Genomic DNA, 20,892 nt, shown 5'->3' on the forward strand with positions numbered 1-20,892 from the left:
CTGGGTAAACGCCAAATGTGCACAGCCCTGAATCCAGCACGAACCACACCTCATGCTGCCAAATGTCACACTTATCTCCTAGCAGTATGCCAAAATTTTCAGCTTTTCCAACCCTCCCAAACCGCTTCTGCAATATAGTTGTTCTCAATAAATTTTAACAGCTACATCTCAGTGAATACTGACGTTACAGGGCAATAAACCAAATGCAAAAGCAAAGCAAACCATTCACTGCCACACTTCAGCCATGTCTTCCAGTTTGGAATTTCAGCAACACCAAAATTGGAATTTTCAGTTGACAGAGCCTGGCATTAATAGTGTTAGCTGAACGGACTGTGATGAGAGGAAGATAAAGAAAGCGCTACTTACTGCCCATACTTACCATCTGAATCAATGCTGTTAAGAGCAGTAGGAGGAATGACAGATACTTTGCACAGCCCAAGAGGGCACTTGTTTGGCAACAACTCTTTACATGCTGTGTGTACCTGAAAATACCACCAAAAATATAATCAATCATTCAGACTCTTTTGGGCCTGAAGACACAACAACAAGAGGTTGTAAAGGAAGAGTAAGAAAGGAAGAGGGGGCAAATCCAAGGAAATGTCAATCAATACAGTTATTTTATGAATGATCTAATCAGTCTTCTACTAATTCTCCTCTTCCCTTTAGTGTGTAATTTTTCTGCCATTTGAATTTATAAGACTAGCACTTTGAGTGCTGAGAGGACCAGGTAAGAGATTCTGGGCTTTAAGCGCCTTCAAGCATCCTGCTTTCAAAATCCTAGCCTCAGTTGAGAGATCAGAAGTAGCAACAGAAGAAAAAGCAGGGAATTCAAGAAAACAAGAAAGCAAAAAACAAAGCAGGAAGACAGGAGGGACGTAAGAGGTAAGAGAAGGGATTACTAAAGCCACCCAAAAAAGGAAATACAAAGTAGAGTAGGGCGCTTCAATTATTTCTAGTACACGAAGACTGCAAGGTAGAGGGTTTGCTTGGGGTTTGGGCCCCTGCCCCCCACATTATAAACACATATTTCGTGATACTTCTCTTATTAATATTATAGACAACTGGAAACATAGCAAGATCTGCATCACTACAGTGGTTAGGCAAGAGAAACCTATTGCAATGGCAAGGGAAATTGCTATTATTAAAATAGCTCAGTATTCTTTCTTCTTTTCTGTTCTACGTTTTCAGCTTGTAGAAATTACAAATAACAGCTCCTTAAAACCCAACATCTCCCATGCCTGGGGCACTGATTCATATCTAGTGTAATTAGATTCTTCTATAAAAGCTCGCTATCAAAAGAAAATAAGCTTGCAGATAAGTCAGATTCTTATTTCAAGTCTTAATTTTATGCATCACAGTGATACTTTTCAGCACAGATTTAAATTTCTATCTCTTGCAAGCTGTTTATCAACTGGAGAAAGAACAATAAAGTCCTTCACAGCAAATACTGGCAGCACATTAAGAGATTTCATTTTAAGTAAATGTCATTAAAAGAACACACCACAGAGCTGATCAAAGACTATCCTTTTACTGAAATTATCATGTTTATTCAACTTACCATGGCTTTGCACCAAAGGCAGCGCCAGTCTTGCAAACGTAGGACACTGCCACAGGTTTTATCACACACAGTGCATTTGGCACTCACGGGCAGGTTTCCTTCCAACCACTGATGTGGCATCGAGATCTGCAAATGGTACAGAGGGAGAGAGGCAACATGGACTTTCCAGAGAACAGCTTAAGGGCACAGGATGCACTATGGCACAGAGACATAGAGACAGGCGAGTCTTTATACGCACTGTTTAAGGACAGCAAAGGCAATTTCTAGAAAACACTTGACAACCTCTTTCAGCATTTTATGTCATGCTCAAGCACAAAGAGACCAGGTGACTCACCCCAGGCTACCCAGGAAACACTGACCTACATCAGACATCCCATATGCTAAGGTACTGTTCCAACCACTCATTCATCTTTTTTTCTGTGAAAACTCAGATTAGGTTCCCCATGCCTCCAATTTTCTAGCCTCAACTCCCCCAGTCCATAGCAGGAATCTCTTCCTATTAAGGAGTCCTCACTACCCTGGTTGGACTTTTCACACAGAATCTCATGCTCTGACAGTAAAGGTCTTTTCCACATCACTAACACGTAAAGGCAGAATCTGTTATTTGTACAGTGAAGAAAGCTGTAGAGCGCATGCCAGTGTTTCCATCAAGAAAAGGGTAAAAGAACTAAGACTAACGCCTACCCCATCTTCATCCTCAATGATATCCTTCCCAATAGAGGCCAGAGTTGTCCACTTGCAATTATTGGTTGCTCGCACAGCACATCGCTTGTGGGCTTTAAACTTGCACACTGCAGAGGAAAAGAAGACTATATTAATCCTGTGATTTTATGCCTCAGAACGCAAAATGTGGCAGTGTGTGCAAAAGCTTTCCCAAGTGACCATATTTGGCTCCAGAAGAAAGCATGGGCACACACTACCCTTGTTAGCACTGCCAAAACTATCAGCTCTAAGCGTACCAAGTAAGATGAGCTAGCTATTAATTCTTGCCTTGTCAGTTTTGCCAGTTGCTTGTACAAAGCTTAGTTATCACCTTGTTAACTTTGACATGATTTACAGAGTCATACACGCCTGCATCCTTTTACACAGTGTGGGTGTAACCTCATTCACGCTAGAAGTATGAGCACGTCTGCTATGCCAAAGCTGGAAAAGAATAACCTCCCGGCATTCAAATGCTTAACAAGAATGTTCTTAAAAATATGATTATTCTCATGAAAAAGAGTATTCTTATGACTCTTCATCTGATACCTCAGAAGTACGTATCTGTTCCCTTCAGAAGCATAATTTAATTAAGGGATGGCAGTATTTGTGTAAATGGGGAAAAAAAAAATATCAGCTATATTACTCTCAGGTCCAACACTAAAACCAGCATGAAAACATCATTGCAGCCATTATCCTTTTACAAAATGCCTAGACCCTGATCTTGACTTCTGCAGGAAAATTCTCTGTGAAGCCAGAGGGATTCAGCAGCAAAGGGTTTCAGCATAAGGCCCAGAAAAGACCTTCAGTCTCATACACAGCCTGTATCTCTATCCAGTGTACTATGCAGCATTTTTCTACATCTTTTTGTAGACTGTTAACATTCCTCTTCAGTTATCTCTGGAACATGGCACTGAGCTATGAAGATGGCACTCCCCAAACCGGAGACAAGAGAGCACGTTTACCTTCACATGAGAGCCCATGCGACGTGACTCCAGATAATGCCTCCCGACACACATTGCAGTACGTTGGCCGAGCATGTGAGCAGGCGTACCAGTTATGCATCCCTGAGAAATGGTCCATGCTGTACTGGGTAGACTAGCAAAATAAATGTATTACAGCAAAGTCTAAAGTGGAACAACACAACTTTCTTTCCTTAAAACAAAGACTTGCACATAGCAGTCAGGAAAGGCAGAAACAGAAAACCTCTGCTAGGGAAGAGTAGGCCGCGTACACTTTATACACACTACCTGCAGCTCAAGAAGGTCTTTAAGCCAGAAGAGACTACTTGAAGAAGCCACACCTTCACTCCTGCTCCTGTCCCACCTCCCATCCTTGTCTCGCTACAAATGAGCGTAGTGAAATGAACCGGAGAAGTTATCAGCTGTGGAGTTGATCCTTCCCTTCCCTGGTTTTTTTTTGTTGGATTAAGTTTTCAGCCAGATCAATTCCCTTGACCTGGTTTATTGTGTGGCAGAGGAATGCTTGTGCCAGCATAAGGGAGGAGACAACAGGGAGACAAGCATCACAGTAGGGAAAACAAAAGACAGCTCCTTTTGGTGGCAGTGCTGGTCTAACTACAGCCCCAGAAAGCAAACAGATGCACTGAAGTAAGCAAAATACTGACCAAGCAAGACGTGAATTAGGACAAGGAGGGTAACTGAAGAGTAAAAAGACAATGGGCAAAATGTGTTTCACAACCTACCCATACTCTGAGAAGTGCTCTCACAGTTACCAAGGGAGAGTATACAAAGCCACAAGCATTCTTTGGAGAATTACTTCAGTGAATCCGGGATAGATTTTACAGAAAGCTTAACGCCATGCCCATTACAGTCAATAAAACCAACTTCTATTAAGTTAACTGGAAGCTGACTCCAATCTCAAAACAAGCTGTTATTTAGAATACGAGACACAGAGTGCAAAGGAACACATTTTCCTATTACCTCAAAATGTTCACGGTTTTGTACAGTCTTCAGCGCTGCAATCCAATCTTCCATCTCTTTTCTGTTATCAGCACAAAGGATGAGCTTCCGACATGGAGTGATAATCTGAAGAGTGAGAGAAAATTAATAGTGTGTATTCTGGGCATGTCAGTGACAGAACAGAGAACACGTTATCACTAGTATAGTCTATTGAAGCTATTTTCAGAGGCAATGAGCTGCACAACAGAGCAGAGGTTATTTGTACCTTTCAACCATACTTCTCTTCCACTGTAACATACCCTAATTTCTTCACAAATGTGCAGAACCACAGACAGCTGTCATTCCCTGTATTGAATCGAGTAAAGAAGTCTCTCACCCCCAAATAACAGCACAACACAAATCAAGCACAGGGCAGTGGGAGTGAATATATTACACGTGCAGACCTTGCATAAGTTTTTTGAAGTACTTAATGACTTTTTAAACTGGCAACACCATTAAAACATTTTGTTAACAACATAATATATCAGTTTTTAGCAATTAATGAATTAGATAACATACTCTGTAACATCATACTAAAAATCTGGTTAAGAGTCATGACAAGTGGGGAGGGGGGAGGGGAGAAATCAAACAAAATAAGCAATCCAGAAGAGAAATCACTGTATTTTGAACCCTCATGTTTCCTGAGGCCTCGTTCTGTTTATTACATGAGAGATATTCCAACAAATGTTCCGCTAGCAGCTTGAGGCTGCGGTGAGTTTGCCTCCCTCTAAAAATACTGTCCCTCGAGTGTGTTTCTAGCATGGGCTAATTCCCATGCATTAGCTGCCCTGTGTTAAATGAACAGCTCAATGTTTTAACAAACAGGTAGAAGCCGCAGAGTGGCAGAGGCTCCCCTCTGCCCAGGAAGGCAGGCAGGTCCCTGCACACCTCCCACCACTGCTCTCTCCTTTGGGCAGCTGGAGGCAGCAGAGAGAAATGAAAGCTCCCAGCTCTTCAGAGGGCCTTACCTGCTGTGCGCAAGGCTTCCCATCCAGCTGGGGTCCAGACTTGACTATAAATCAACATTTATTCTTCTCAAGACAAAAGTCTTTCTTCCCCACACTGCAGTTATCTCACTAACGCTGTCTCTTTGTGCCTATCTCTATTTCCATCAAACTAACTTCTTAAATTAGACCAATGCTTAAGTGTTTGCAAGACCTGGATGTAAGAAAAGCTGCATTACAGTTGAGCACCATTAACAAAAATCGAAACGTTCCCCTTTACGTCAACTCTAAAAAATTGCAGCAGCCCAGACTCTCCTGCACCCCTCTACATTTTGTACATGAAACAAACTGTCTACATCATCTGCTTTTCCAGCAAATTGTACCCTAACATCGGAAATAATGGATGAAAAGGAACTGGGATTGTGTCAGGTTGATGCGGTCCGTGTGACTCCGGCCAGCATGCAAACACAGTTTTATTAATGAACACTAAAAAACCCACACACATCACCCCAACACATGACCCCTGTTAATCAGCATTTCCCAGTCCGTTTCTCACTTCTCTCATTATCATTTAGAAAACAGATTAAAAATAAAAACCTCTGAAGTTGAACATCAAACTTTTAGCTGATGTTGAAGTGCCTCAGAGCATCCACGGAGAAATGTGTATATAATGTCAACAAAAAAGATACACCTGTAAATTTCTGCTTTATTTTAAGCTCTTCAATTTTCAAAATATATTTCTTTTCATAGGATAGATTGCAGCATCCACCTGCAATAATTACCAAGACCTAGAAAAGGGTGCTATGGACACATTATGTAGGCAATGAATGGAGCTAAATACCTTTTTAAGGCAAGGACCGGCCATTCATATTAGACACAAAGTTTTGGCATGGAGCATTCTATCTTGGACAAAATGACCTGATCTGTATCAACTGTAAGCAAACAATTAAGCAAAGACATAAATATTTACAATTTTCTAAAAATAAAACTTTGAAGAACTCCTTCCCTCTTCCCTGACTTTTCCTTTGAACAGTTTCAGCTCTGATAAAATTTATTCCCAAAGAAGGTAATCACAGGAATCTTTCTTTTTCCTTGGGAAAGTGGAAAAGAGGGCAGTTAACTGTGTTTCCATTAAAAACTCTGCTATGTAAGAATGGCTACCTCAGAGAAACATTTTATGGAACTTGAAACACTACTGCAAAAAATCAGCGTGGTTAAGAGAAAAACGAGCAGCATCTCTGAAGTCCTGCTAAGAGGAAGAAGCAGCTTTTTCCCTGGAAGTAAAACCAAGTTAAAATAATTTGTTCAGACATCACATGACCTCACTTTATTCAGGCAGCAAAGCCAAGAACATCTGTAATTGCATATGTACAACAGTACCCTATGTAAAGTCCAAACATCCTTGGACAAAGCACCCAAGGACCTTTCATCACTTTAAAACCAGCTTTTCCTAAGTAACCACCAACAAGCCACTGGCACGCTCTTGGCCAGCGGGGAAAAATTAATTTAAAACAGTTGGTAAAATTGATTTATTATAATCACGATCCTGTTTCAGAACACTCCTATTCAGTGCTGTCCCTCTTCCTATTCTTCTTTTTTGGTTAAAAAAAAAAGGGGGGGGGGGAGAAGAAAAAAAAAAGGCAAATGCAAAATACATAGTATCATTTTTAAATCACCTTGGAAGACATGAAATCTAAAATACTGGCACAAAATAAGGAAATGCAGACAACTCCTTTGGTAAAAATTCATTTCTGAGGCTACTGATTTGCTGGATCACTGGAGAGACTGTCCAATATAGAAATTCACTAACTCCTCCTTAAGTCACCTGCTGCATCATCTTAAAAATCCCCACATTCAGTGTTGGACCATCCTCTGTTCAAAGAACAAAGTTAAAGTTTGTAAGACAAGAGGACAAATAAAGAGATCAAGAAGACTTATACTTTAAATTATTCAGAGTGAGTCATGGAATTAAAATAAAGGGTGTATTGTGTAACTACAAAACTGCAAATAAAACGTAACTTCGTGCAAGATAAATCTCTGAAGAGCATTCCCCATGAGTCAGTTCTAAAGCAACATCTGCATTGGGATTTACTGGTATCATCAGAGATGGGAAAGAAAAGATGACAATCTCAAACCTCACTCCTAGTCCAAGGAGGAGAAATTTGGTCAATTCAGGCTTCACTGTGAAGGACAGATAAGATTTTAATGTTAACTAGTATAACAATTCTTTGGGGAAATTAAGAAACCACACAAACCTGTTTTTCTGATTAAACATGCAGTGGTGTTACAGTTGAACATTTTAATGAGGATAATTAGGAATCCAGAAACAGGTTAACAGTGACACTTCCTTTGTGGAATGGTTCAACTGTTCTCGCCTGTCACAGAGCCTCACGCTGGTACCTGGCGAGCCTCAGACACTGCTGCTCTCCCTGCACTGCAGGCTGCCGCTGGGCTCTGCCTGCGCGGGCTGATGTGCAACAGGCACGCCACGACACTGCTCCTGAACAAGAGCAGAGCTGAGATGAACAGAAACGTGCTCTCACTCACAGGGAAACAAAACCACTCATCCCACCACTTGCACCTCCTCCTATTTGAGCCGGTAATCTCAATTCCAGCCATCCACCTGTTGCAGGATGCTAACAGAGGGAGAAAGGGTATTGCATACATCACGCTGTCTAGATGAGACCGAGGATCAATCTAATGTCTCGCACCAAACAAAAAGTAATTCTTGTCATCTCCAAAAGAAGCCACAGCAATCTTCCCCCTGAAAAGCTGTCCTTTCCCAGCCAGGGAGCGCAGGGTGTTTGCTCTCAGCTACAGGCACAATGAGCCGATGCTCTGGAACATGAGGCTTGGTTATCCCTGTTGGCAAACGTAGCTAGAAACGAGCATGGTCTAGCTATTTTTTTATGTTCCGGCTACGGCTTTTGACTAACATCCTGGAACAGTATATTCCACAGGATGACGACGCACTAGGTGAAGTAGCATTTCCTTTTATTTGTTCTAAATTTACAAAGCAGTAATGTCATCCAGTGACCTCTTGTTCTCATATAAACGGAGAGCACAAAAACAACGATCTGATTGCTTTTGAGTTAGGATGGAGGCTGCTTTGCTAGGAGTTTAAAAAAACACAATAAAAAGTTTTAAGATTTATTTATAATCTCATACATTTTTGGCCTGTTTGGAGATTGGCAGAAGTCTGAGTGTTCCTGCCCTGAAACAGCTCAGACTTTTATCTAGATATGAGCAATTACGTAAATTAAAAGTGCTTGTTCTTCCTAAAAAGGGAATATTAAAAAATAACATACTTTTTTGATCTTAAATGCTATTGAACTTTTGGATGTGGTTGCTTAGATTTCACTGCTTAGTAGGAACTGGATGCCCAGATACCCCTGTGCCCAAAGCTCACCACATGGTGACTTTATTGAGACCTAACACCGACCAGCAAAAGAGCTCAACAGTCACGGGGAAAAAAAGCTGCCAATCCCTCTAATCAGTCCTGAAGAGCCATTAGGACAGATGGGAATGGCAGGAAGGCTTAAAGACATTTCAAATCAGGACATGGCTTAATTTACAAACTCCTCACTGCATGTGAAACCCCAGAAATTTATTTTGCAAGAATTATGGTGACAGTCAACTACCCACTAGGTCACCCCTTGCAAAGCTCTGTGCCCTTTATACAAATCTCAAGCCTATTAGAGAAACTCTCAGTTTTCAAGCTTGCTCACTCTAAATCTAAAAAAATCTAAATCTGAAAAAAACCCATGCCTTCACTGGCTGTCTTGTGCAAATACTGCTGCTCCCTTGACACTTCTCCAAAACCTTCCTTCATCTCCTCCATCTCTTCCTCACACAGCACATGCCCTCTTACCAGTTGTTAACCCCACCCCTCATGTTGACCCACACTCCCCTGTCCAAAACTAACACATTTACTGACATTTTGGATCAGGCCAGCTGGCATACAACAGAGCCAACCAAAGAAAATTTCCCATTTCACATTCTAAAAATGGACTGCATGTCCCTGGATGTCCTTCCCCAATGAACAGCTGTGAATAATTGGATTAGAAAGGCGATCCAAAACAGACTCCCTCTATTAGACCAAATTTTAAATTGGTATCTGCTATACTTCACCCTTTGGTGTTTTGCTGTACTGAGCAACCTTCCTCCGCCCAACAGCAGGAGCATAAACTTCATTCTCTGGTCTTGCTGCCATCAAAGACAACTTTATCATCTCTGCTCACTTCCTCTTTCAGCATTTTCTGGCTGCCCAGAAACTTCTCAGCAAAAAACTGACAGTCTGGCCAAACATGTATTGGAACTGTTTGTTATCTCAGTGACCACAAAAGACGGCAAAACAAGTTAAGATCATACTGGCCCAATCATGGAGCTGGCTGAAGAAATGCTCTGGGGGAAGGGGCGGGGGGGGCAGGGGGGCATACAACTTTGCTAAATATAGTTTTTCTGATGTGATACATTTTTCAGAGTGGCCAAAAGTGGGTCTATGAGAACACCTGCTCATTCAACTGCTTCCTTTTACTCACATCCTGTTCAGTTACAGTCTTATGTTCAAAGGTGCTAGCCATGAATTCCCCAAAGAGATCCTGGATTATCCCAAACAGTTGATGATTTGGGTACGACAACAGGAATTTCTGGAGCTCAAAAGACCTGAGAACTGCAGCTAGAAAAAAATTAAAATAGCTGCAAGAACAGTGCTAGGGCAGGCAAAAACTTCAGCTTGATCACATATGGCAAAGGCAGGGAAAACGTCCACCATCTGTAGTTAACTGCTAAGTCTGCTTTTGTATAGTGGAATAAGCTCTTTGTATCCTATGAACCCAAAAACTCAGAAGGAAAATTGGGTGAGATTGCAATGAGGACCCAGCCATTTTATCCCCTTCAGCTCCTGTTCCAGCAACAGCAGTAGAGAAATAAACACTGCTATATGTTAACACGCCTTGCCTGTGCTGATCAGCAAGATTCACAAACCAGCAAAGTCACTGTATGTTTCAAACACTACTGCTGACCTCACAGAGGGCAAAATGGACCAAGTGTGGATCAAGCCAGTGCTACTCCCTCAGCAAATGCGCAATGTCAAAAAGAAGGGAGAGTAAAGGAAAATGAAATATGAGTTTCAGACTCAAACCAGTCTTAAAAGCCTGTCTCATTGAAGTCAGTTTGTGAAACATTCTGGAGCTGAGCATCAGGCCAGCAAAGCCTTAGACAGCAAGACAGCATAATTTTAATAAGTCTCTATAGTTTGAAAGAGCGAAATAATACAAGTATCAATGCTTAGACTCATGGGGGACCGAGGCTTGCCTTCCTCCACAGGCAACATCCCTCTTCTGATCATCAACTCAGCTTTCACTCAGTTTTGCCAGCAAATTCAGTCCTGTTAACCCACTGCAGAAGTCAGTCAGAGCTCTCTAGAATTGCACCAATTCTCTTTCCTCAAAACCTGATGCTACCCTGAAGGTGAAAGAAAAAAGAACTTTTTCATATGACACTGGGGAAATGCACCAATTTTGTATTTATTTTTATAATGCAAGATTTTTTATTCCCTGCTATAAATGACCACCTACCACCTATGAAAACTCTAATTTCCACCAAATAAAACATATCATTAATGTTCTTATAGCTGTGTCAAATTCTGCCTTTTTAAAAAAATAGCAATAACAGGATCTTCCTCAAAGCCTTACATGCCCAAATCTCTGTTTACACTATACTGGGTTATCTTGCCCCCAACTTCCACATGGCTGTTTCACCTTGATTTTCAATCTGTAAAATCCAGGACAGCGAATTTCCATAGGAAAATAGGTACAGCACATGGTGTGGTCTCCTTAGGACCATTTTTACATTATTAGGTTCATTCATCTTGCAATATGTACCTTGTCTGCCGGGAGTTGCACATAACAAGCGCATCTTCTCTGAGCACTGTCATTGGCACTTACTGCCGCTATGCCGTACCCGCAAGATCAAGCTCAACTCATGCTGACCCCCCATCTGTGCTTTCTCCTAGTCCCTATCTTCCCCAATGCTGCAGCAGAAAAGCAGACCAGACAGAGCGTTCCCTGGGAAAATTATCATCTCTCATACCAGGGTCACATTCCTACATGCTTCTGGAAACTCTTGTTTCTAAACAAGGCACATTCCTGTTCTTGGCAATTGGTATGAGGAGCACAGACAAGGAGAGAATTTTAGGACTTTTGCAGCCACTTAACAGATGTCAAAACCTAAAGTATGCAAGGTCTTTGCCACTGTTAGCAGGTAAGAAACGCAGACAATCCTGGTAATTTGCGCATATTAATCACTGGAGATCTGCACGGATGGCACAGCACTGAACAGGAACCAACAGGGCTGCCATGCCAAGTGCCAGTGCATCTCAGCACAGCTCTGTTACCCACCCACCCTCCCCTTCACACAGCAGATGCACACACACATCCCTTCTTCATCTGTTTTCCAAGGAAAGGAGTTCCCAAACAGAACTACCCTGTTCAGAAAGGGCATCACATCTGGGAAGGCAAAGGATACTTCAGAGAAACCTTGCTACCCACTCAAACAGAAGCAAAACCATGAAGAGCAGAGGGGCAGGTCAATGTTCCCCAGTGGTAGAACTGCCGTCTCAGTGGGCTCATACACATCAAGGCTAGCAGCTAATAAATCACAGGACTGAGCAATAAAAGACCTTGTCCACGGTAGGAAAATGACCTGTTACTGACAGCTTATTGTTGGTAACAGCTCCTCACAGCCCCCTAACCCCAGCCCTGTTGAAAAGAGGCTGGTAGCTAGCACTACAAGAAATAAATAGCTTTCAACAGCTTGATGAACCCAGTAGCTTTCCACACTGGGTCACCAGGCAGACAAGTCCCGTTTCATGCACCACAAGCACCGCAAGTAGAGAGACCTCATTTCTGCAAACAACATTACCAAGCCTCTCCCTGCCTGTCAAAATGACCAGAGTAGAGATAAAGTCTTTTTTTTTTTTTCCAGAGCAGCTTCCACGTAAAACTAAACCCATCACATTCTCAAATGACCTCCTGTTTACCACAGGTTGTTCCACCTTCGTGTCCTCACCTGGAAGGGGTAGAGGACACTGGAATCTGCAGTCTTGCTCAGGAAGGTAGATAAAACACCAATACAGCACAAAGGTTACCAAGAGCAAAGAGATTATCAAACAAAAGCTCCTAGTGTTCAGGCACAAGGGCAGCAACAGACACTAATTTCAAAGCAGTAAACTTCCTTCTAGAGAAACAAAAGCTCGTCACAAACAGCTGCCTTCACTTTCCAGCTCTCTATCTAGCCTGTCCCACAGTAAAATACATAAAGCTCAGCCTGACCTCCTTCCTTTACAGTAGCTTCATCTTTCTCAAAAACTCCTAGCGTGTTTTGGGGTCATTCTGTAAAGTACAGTAGCAATCGCCAGATCTCTCCACCCACAGCAACTTCTTCCAGACTCACTAACTCTTCTTCCATATTTATCCTCTCTTAGATGGTTTTGCTCCGGATTTTTCCTTCTTTTGTGCAAGCACACTAATGACCAGCTCAGGAGGCTGCATTAAGAGTCCTAAAAATCCTTGACACGAAAGGGTTTTAAAATGACTATCTTCACTAACACTGACTCAGAATGGTCTGTTTACCAAAGGGCCTTTTCTCAAGATGAAAAAACTGCAGTGAAGTCTGGATTACAAACTACTAAAATAGCAAAGTATTTTGAAACTGCAGCGGTTCTGACAGGAAATGGGGACCGAGCTGCGCTTAATGAAGGGCGGGGGGAAAAACAGCAGAGCGATCCTGGACATGGCAATTCATGGCTCTACTCGTATTTTTGCTTGCTTATAAAGGAAATTCTGACAGCTGCCAATATAAACAGAGTAAGAGCACAAGCAGAGAGTGTACAATTCCTAAATGTGTACACACATGGGTGTGGAAGAGACAACAACCCCCAGTAAAGCCTGACTTCCCAATATGCACTCTAATTTTGTCAATTTGGAGAAGAGAGTTTAGAAAGGAGGGAAATCACCATCCCTTTCATGAGTCCCTCTTTTCTGCTCTTTCCCTTCTCCAAACCTTAACAAGGCAATCCATGCCTGTGTCCAAAGGAGCAAGGTGAAGAACGAGCTCACTTGGTGACTGACTCCTCTGTGTAACTACGCCCCCAGACTAGTAGGTCTTTTTGCCCACTTCTGACAGCTGATGTCTTCCCTCTGGGTCCCTCACCCCCATGCGGAGGAAGGTGGGGAGGGAGATCCCCTCCCTCACAGGAATCCCAGTGACTCCCTGCCGCATACATTCAAGCCCACCTTTTCAAAGGGTTGAGAACACACGGGGCAGTTTGGAGAATCTGTGCAAGTGTCAAACCATGCAGATTTCCCTGATCGCTTATCAGCCCAAGCTTGAAGTCCAAGCCTGACTTTCCGCAAACAGCCTGTAACAAAAGTTCTTATATTCTTTCTCCTCATAAAAATAAGTCACATGCTCTTTCTCAAAGCTTGTATTTCAAACGAGCACAAATAACCTCTGATCTGGGTTCCTCTTGTTTCAACAATGCCTTACAGGCACACAGCTCCTGCGCTAGACACAAGCGGCAGACTTTTTGCCTGAAACGTAGCTTCAGCAGCTCTGGTCACTCTTTCAAAACCAAACTCTTCAGAGAAGACTGCACTCGCTGCTAAAAAGGATACATTTTCACTTAAAAGCACTAACACAATTCTACTTGACACAAAATCACAGAAGAGGCAAAGGCACTTTCACTTCATTGTGAAATGAATTTGCAGACATCAACAACATACTCTCCCCATCAGGAAGCACCCTCAGCACTTTTATCTTTTGTTAAAGTTCAAACACTTTGCCCTGGTTTTAGGAAAGGTTAATTACTCCAAAACAAAGATTCATGCTATTTCTCCACAGCATCAACAAGCCCTGGGACAATAAAGTAAAAATACAGAGTCTGAAGGAGATCAGAGTGTCACATGAAACTTCACAAGACAGAAAACGGCATCTTTGCTGCTGTATAAAGTCAGTATTAAGTAACAAGGCTGTGATAACAAAAAATTGTAGCACACCTCAGGCTTCTGTACAGCTGGAGAATGACATCCACACTGCTTCTCAGAGATGACAGCATGCTCTCATTCAGGAGCACCAGCAAATTCCCTGTTCCTCAACCTACCACAACCATTGTCGCCTCATGTTGTCATGCAAGTGCTCTGAAAGAGAGGTATTACACTAATCTCAATACTTCCTCTCTCCCGTAACATTGGTCAGGGTGAATCATCAGTTAATAAATAGTATTTCTTAACTGATGGGCGCAGCATTTCCAACAGCACCACAGCACATTTCCCTTTACCCCAGTTCTGCAGAACTCCTCTACATATATTCACACAGGAGCGAACATCTGAACCGTAAGAGCTTATAGCAAACTTATTCCGAAGAACCTGAGCTCCTGATGATCTGTTATGCTGACACGGGTGCCATGTTTCTCAATGCTCAGTCCAGAAAACTCTGACTCCTGCTCTTACCTTTCATGTTCAATCTTCCTCTAAACTAGTGTCCAGAGCAGCCTACTCCCTCAGAAAAAAACCTAAACAGATTGCTTGACATGCGATTAATAGGATTAGTCTCCTCTGTGGTCAGTCTTTTTGAGCTATGTTCCACTTGCCACAAGCTGATTAGTTGTCTGCTTAAGGAGGAGCTGGGATAAGTTTCCTTCTGACGGCAGTGAAGTGGAGAGGCAGGCGCTGACTGCAATAATATGCTGTTTCCTGTCTGCGACTGAGCTGAGAGGTACTTCCCAACAGAAAAGGCTTTACAGGAGCTCAGGAGTTCAAGCTCCACCTCTTCCAGTGAAGAGCCTTTAACTACGGAGGAGGGGTCAACAGCATGGCTCTTGGCTCCCAACAACATGCTCTGATTAAAGCATCAGAAAGAAGAAATCAAACTACACGCATCTCTCTCTACAGAGAGGAGCTTTCTCCTATGTGAATCTCAAAGCTCTGAGTAAGATGCAATGGGAAGTGAATGTTGTAATTCATATTATGTGAATGAGGGTGAAAGTCCACACCACCACACCACCATTTGCTAGCAATAACTGGAAAACATTTACAAGAACACCATGTGAGAATCATACCAAAACACAAAATACACACCTGCAAAGAGCTCATGTCCTTCCTAAACCTTCTCCTGTTGATGACAGATGGTTTTTTTACTGTTAAAGAACACTATTTTAGATTTTTTTTCTCCCCTTTAGCTTTACACAAGTCCTGCAGAAGTCAGGAAAGGGTCAATGAAGTGAGAAGGACTCACTCCACCAGCTGTGACAATTGCATTGAAGGCTGCAGGCTTAATTCAGTTGGCAGCTTCTAGAAGAGCGCAGATCTTCAGCCAACACACCAAACTGAGAAGTAAGAATTTGGTCATCACACAAACATTCAAAAAAATGGGCCTAAGGAGATGACCCAAAGTCCTTTCAGAGACTCTCGAGAGGATCGCTGTGGTGGCGTGAGCAACAGACAATAGAGCGACTGGTATGCCCCCACCCAAACCTTACAGGTTTCATAGGGGAGAACGGGCATGCCGGATGGTTCAGGTCCATGACACAGGTAAAGCAATAATTTTGAGAGAAGTACCTCCAAAACCCAGGCTTCCTGGCATGATCTAGAGAAAAGAACTATTCCAGGTTCAAAGCATGGATCTCATCTGCATCGTGTATTTTGTTTGAATGCTCCTGAAGCAACTGCAGACTAATGCATTAGGCAGGAACATCAACAAATCAAGTTACCGTGACATTGTACTGTCCAAGAAAAAATCATTCATGGAAACAGCTGAAGTCTCAGTGGGAAGACCCAATGCACCCAGCGTGGTCCCAAATCATCTGCTTTTCAGAAATCACAAAAGGTTATGAGGGTATGGCTGGGAAAGCTCTGCTCAGACATCAGGGTTAGGCTTTGACCTCACCCATACAATGCTGCTGATCTCTATTTCCTAAGGAGGACAAACGTAGGCACACAGTGATGGCAAGAATCCAGGCTGGAAGTTGTCCACTCTCTTTTAATGAAATGGGTCTGAACTACCAGGACAACATGGTTATCATTGAGTTTGTACCGCAGCAGATCCTCCCTAAAGCCTCGTGAAAGACAGCAGCCCTCGGCCAATCCACTGGTGAGAGATGTATCTATACGCCGGGCATGAAGGGACCATACATGGAAAGAACCAGCCACTTAAAGTCCAGACATCCCAGAAGAATTTACCTTCTAGACAGATGACCTAGAAGGACAGAGGTAGCAGAATTGTGACAGAATCAGCAAATATTACATCTATAGCTCTCCTGAAAGAAGAGAGGCCTGGTGCAGGGCTGCTCATGATTTGCTCCCAGAGGCTTCCTGCTAAATAACTCCCAGCCACACTGCCTGACCTAAAGGAACAATAGCTAAACATAAAGCTTTTCCTTTACACCTCTCAGGGGACAGAGCTGTACAACATCTTAAGCTCAAAGATGCCCCTAGTCACATGCTCCCAGCCCATTCTGTAGCCACATATCCACTACCTCCAAGTAGCAGTACTGAAAACTGTCCCCACTGCAAACAGGATACACTTACTGAAGAAATCTGTGCAAAATTAACCAAGTAAACAACAGTGGAACCTGTATTACACGCGTCTTTTTAGAGGAAGAGGTATGAGTCTTAATACTCACTTTTCTCGCTCTCCTGCCTGCTGACAGCAAACAAATTAGCTGTCAGACTTATGTCCTATGTAAAAAGGTTTACTGCCAGCTCTATTTTTTTACCTTATTCCTCTGTTTATGCAACATACCTTTGTGGGCATCATGCTGTGGTTTTCTTCTCTCATGGCGTTGCCTCCCCCCCCCCCCCCCCCCCCCCCTCCTTACTGCCCTTTCACCCATTTCTCATTTGCCTGGTCACTATTACCTCTTTGCTTTGGATCCACAATTGCTCCTCTGAGTGGTTTATCTAGTGTTTTTGTTTCCCGTCTCCTTTGTTGGTACCTTAGGAGTGTCATTCATGCAACCTGACCTGCAGAATCTATACACTAAGCAGTAGAGATGGCTGGACTGAGGATGAGTTCCCTCAGAAAGAAACCACTCTTCTGTAAATCCCAAACTACCAGCTTCCATTGAAGAAAACACAGAAACAAAACCAGAACATCTGAAACTCCAGAATAACTTGTATCTGCTATACAACACCAAATGTTGGATGTTTTCAGCTTAGGATAAAAACTCAATAGTGAGTCCCACTGATTTGAAATAGGAAGAAACATGCATCAAAGAACTCTAAATTTTAGAAAGGAACCAAGCTGGGAAGATAGAGCAGGGGAACAGGTCACCTACAAGAAAGCCAAGAGAAAATTGCAAGACTGCAAGGAACCCAAAGCACTGACAGCAGTGATGTGGCAGACCAAACAACAGCAAACTTCTGATTTTCTAAGTATTTTTATAGCTCACGGTAAACCACAGTCAAACTCCTCTGTAAACATGACAGAAAGAGTAGATAGAAATTAAGAGGAGAGATGATTTTCTTGAAGTTTACCTGAGCCCCGTGATACAGTGATCAGCTGGAAACAGTGCAAAATACCTGCTACTTGAGTGTCAAGGTAATCCTACACTTTTTACCTCCTAGCGAAGGCAGGGACTGGCAGAACCTGATACCATAGTCCTGGAAGTATCTCTTCACTGTTGAACTCAGATGGGCTAATCTGAGAGAGCAAACATGCTATTTCCTCCTGTCCCTCCACATAGCATCCCTGACAGAGATTAGATCTCTCTCAGGTATGTAAAACAGTAACAGTACATTTGTTCACCTGAAAATCAGTCTCTATTTACATATGGGAAAACCAAGGCAAGACTCAATAAAAAAATGCTTTATTAACAGGTAAATAACTTCACATTCTTGAAAACATATCTTTATGAAATCACTGCAAAACCCTTCTCTCTACACACACACAGAGACACCTGATATCAGTATTTACTATCAGACCCAGATGTGCCTCCTACTTGTCTAATTATGGATGCAGAAAGTGTTCTCAAACTTTGAGAAAGTGTTGGGGTTTCATGTGGACATTGGGTGGGCACCAGAGCTGCTTTGCACAGGTACTGCAAAGCAAAAAGCTACAGCTACATAACAGAAACATTCTTTGCTAGATGTTTAAAGCAGTGGGCCACTACTGCTGCAGCACAAGGCACACCACTGAGTCTTGGTCACCACCTGGAGGTCACCATCCTACAGGATCAGCTTCCTGCTTCCACCTGGATTGCTCCTCCCTTCACCTTGCCTTCGATCAACACTGCCTCCTTCGTCCATACCTTCCTCTCTCCTCCCTTTTAAGCTCCTCAGAGGCTGCATGGAGGTTACTGCTGTTACCAACTCCAAAGCTCACACTGCTGCTTGACACTCATGCTGCGTGGCTGCTGTTAATGGCTTTTTTCTGCACACCAGGCACTTTCCCCAAAATGGGCCTCACAGAACACCTGCACCTCAGAAATACAATCATTTTTTCTCTCGGTTACTAAAACTGGAGAAAATGAAGCAGTGACACCTGCACATTTCCAGATTGCAAATATTCCATGGCTAACAAGTATCCTAAACCAATTCTACAGTTATTTCTGTTTCTTTTTCTTGTTCCTTCTTTTGCTTTGCCACTATATATAGTGTGCATATATAAACATACGTACAGCCACATACAAATAAAGTCAGAGAAAGAAGTTCAAATATTTTAATGCCTTAAGGGAAAACTAAATTCTTTTAGCAAGATCTCCAGCATAAACATCAACACCCCCCCTAAATCCCACAGCAGAACATTTTTTTTTCTGTCCCACTATGTAAATAGATTCTATTAAACCCTCCTAGCTTACAGGTGAGAAAATCCCTGAATGCAAAGTTTTAGCACTATACATAGTAACCCAAGGTATTTCCCATGTGCGTGGAGAAGAGCTATGAAGTTGTAAGGAAAAAGAAGTTTATGATTTTTAATTTTTTTTTGTGAAAGAGGCTGTGAAGATTGTTCAGTTGTTTATAACTTTGCAAAAGAGAAGGGAAAGATGCAAGAAGAAATGGAAAATAATACAAAAAATCCTACCGTGAAGCTGTTGTTGACATTCTTTGTGCTAGATTCTGCCACACTGGCATCTGTCAGATCCACCTCATCAAAAATAATGGACTGGAAAGAAAAAAAATCAAAACCCCAATGAATTACTGAATCCAATGTATAAGCAGCAGACCCAAAGGGCCATACATGCCTGTATGTCTGCCTAGCACACTCCTACACAGCCTTTTGTGATCTGAAGGAAAGGCCCAGCACCAACAATACGAAGGACTTGGAAGTCTAGTTCTATACAGTGAGGCTCACACTTGCCTGTCTTCAGTTGGTGAACACAATGACTTCATTTTTATTACGGGATTATTTAAAAAAAAAAAATAATTGTAGGCTTCGCTCTTCTGAAAGGAGACAGATTTATATCTAGCTGACTATCAACATCCTAAACCAGATGCATGTCATCTCTGATTTTATAAATTATAGCCTTCCTTGTCTCCTCAATTTCTTATTTTCATAGAATCATTTAGGTTCGAAAAGACCTTTAAGATCGTTGAGTCTGACAATTAACTTAGCACTGCTGATTTTCATTCATATTTTCTCCTTTCTTTTTCAGCTTCTTGATTCAGAGCCTATTCTCTACTAAAATGCACCAAGCTGGGGGGGGTGGGGAGTGTGGGATGTGGAAAAATCAGTACCACAGGTCCACATCATGTTTTACTTAAAAATGAAGGACTTCCAAGCATGAAGCAAAACACAGGGATCCTCTAGTAGCTACAAAACCTGAAGACAGGTGCTTACAAAGCACGTGCTCTTTTCCCTGTTGAGGGCTGCCTTCTCACAGACACTCATCTGCCTCCAAAGCTTCACCACTCTTTCTTTCCTCGGACTCCTATGTATTGCCAAGACCTTACCTTAGCAGTTTTTGCATAGTAGAGTGTTCGTCCTCGTAGCTTAAAATATCGTCTCTTCCAGCGCTGGAAGGAGCTGGTCTGTTTCATCAGCATCCCCTCTTTTATGATAGTCTACAAAACAACGAGGAGAGAGGGGTGAAACATTTTACTTTCAGGCATCTTTTATGCTTTCCCACGATGTATCTGTACTAGCACTTGAGATCAATAATCTTAGTGCCCTCTGCTGGAAGCACTTAAATTCATTCAAAAAACCATGCAAATTTAAGATTAAACTGTCGCAACGCATAACCCACACTGAGGTGCAGTTTTATCCTTGTCTCCAGTGCTATCACAATACCAAAAACAATAAATAACTTATGACTGAATGAGCATTTCAAAGTCTAACAATGACTCAGGGAGCATAACAGTTAAACTCAGAGGTCAGATTTCAGTTGCAGGTAATTGTACCTTTCATTTAATTGCCATTTGATTACAAGCACATATACACCACAGTATATCCGTCCCTATTTCCATTTCTTCCTTCTGAAATTATCAGCATCTACCTGGCACAGAGCTGGCAAGCTGCAGGCCCACAGGGTGAAGAGCAAAACTACAGCGAAGAAGGAGCTATATCCAACTTCAGCATTTGGTATTCTTCAGATACTCTTGGCCCTGCCTCAGTACTCTCTGGCTGGCTGCCATTTCCCAGGGCTGGAGTGCCAAAACTGTCTACGCACACTGCCTTTTTTTTTTTTTTTCCTTAAACTGCTTTATAACTAGATTGACATACCAGCATACGC

General features: G+C 42.4%; 1 protein-coding gene across 7 annotated transcripts in view; it reads right to left on the reverse strand.

Annotated features, from left to right (window-relative positions):
- The window catches only part of DGKD (diacylglycerol kinase delta), a 62,409-nt gene that overhangs the window by 26,329 nt on the left and 15,188 nt on the right, over nucleotides 1–20,892 (reverse strand). For 5 of the 7 annotated variants that reach the window (XR_008825175.1, XM_056358518.1, XM_056358517.1 and 2 more), the window contains exons 2-8: nucleotides 20,114–20,224; nucleotides 19,245–19,325; nucleotides 4,201–4,305; nucleotides 3,223–3,355; nucleotides 2,243–2,349; nucleotides 1,559–1,684; nucleotides 380–482 (exon numbers count right to left, since the gene is read on the reverse strand). Coding sequence is in view for 6 of the 7 variants with exons in the window: in XM_056358518.1 (XP_056214493.1) it covers nucleotides 380–482; nucleotides 1,559–1,684; nucleotides 2,243–2,349; nucleotides 3,223–3,355; nucleotides 4,201–4,305; nucleotides 19,245–19,325; nucleotides 20,114–20,224 (766 nt within the window). In the remaining variant the exon portion in view is untranslated. Of the gene's footprint in view, nucleotides 1–379; nucleotides 483–1,558; nucleotides 1,685–2,242; nucleotides 2,350–3,222; nucleotides 3,356–4,200; nucleotides 4,306–14,221; nucleotides 14,354–14,674; nucleotides 14,921–19,244; nucleotides 19,326–20,113; nucleotides 20,225–20,892 lie in introns of those variants that run through there. The other 2 variants (XM_056358521.1, XM_056358523.1) reach the window with 2 other exon arrangements.

This window comes from Falco biarmicus, chromosome 13 (assembly GCF_023638135.1).
Source record: "Falco biarmicus isolate bFalBia1 chromosome 13, bFalBia1.pri, whole genome shotgun sequence".
In the NCBI taxonomy this organism is placed as follows: Eukaryota; Metazoa; Chordata; class Aves; order Falconiformes; family Falconidae; genus Falco; species Falco biarmicus.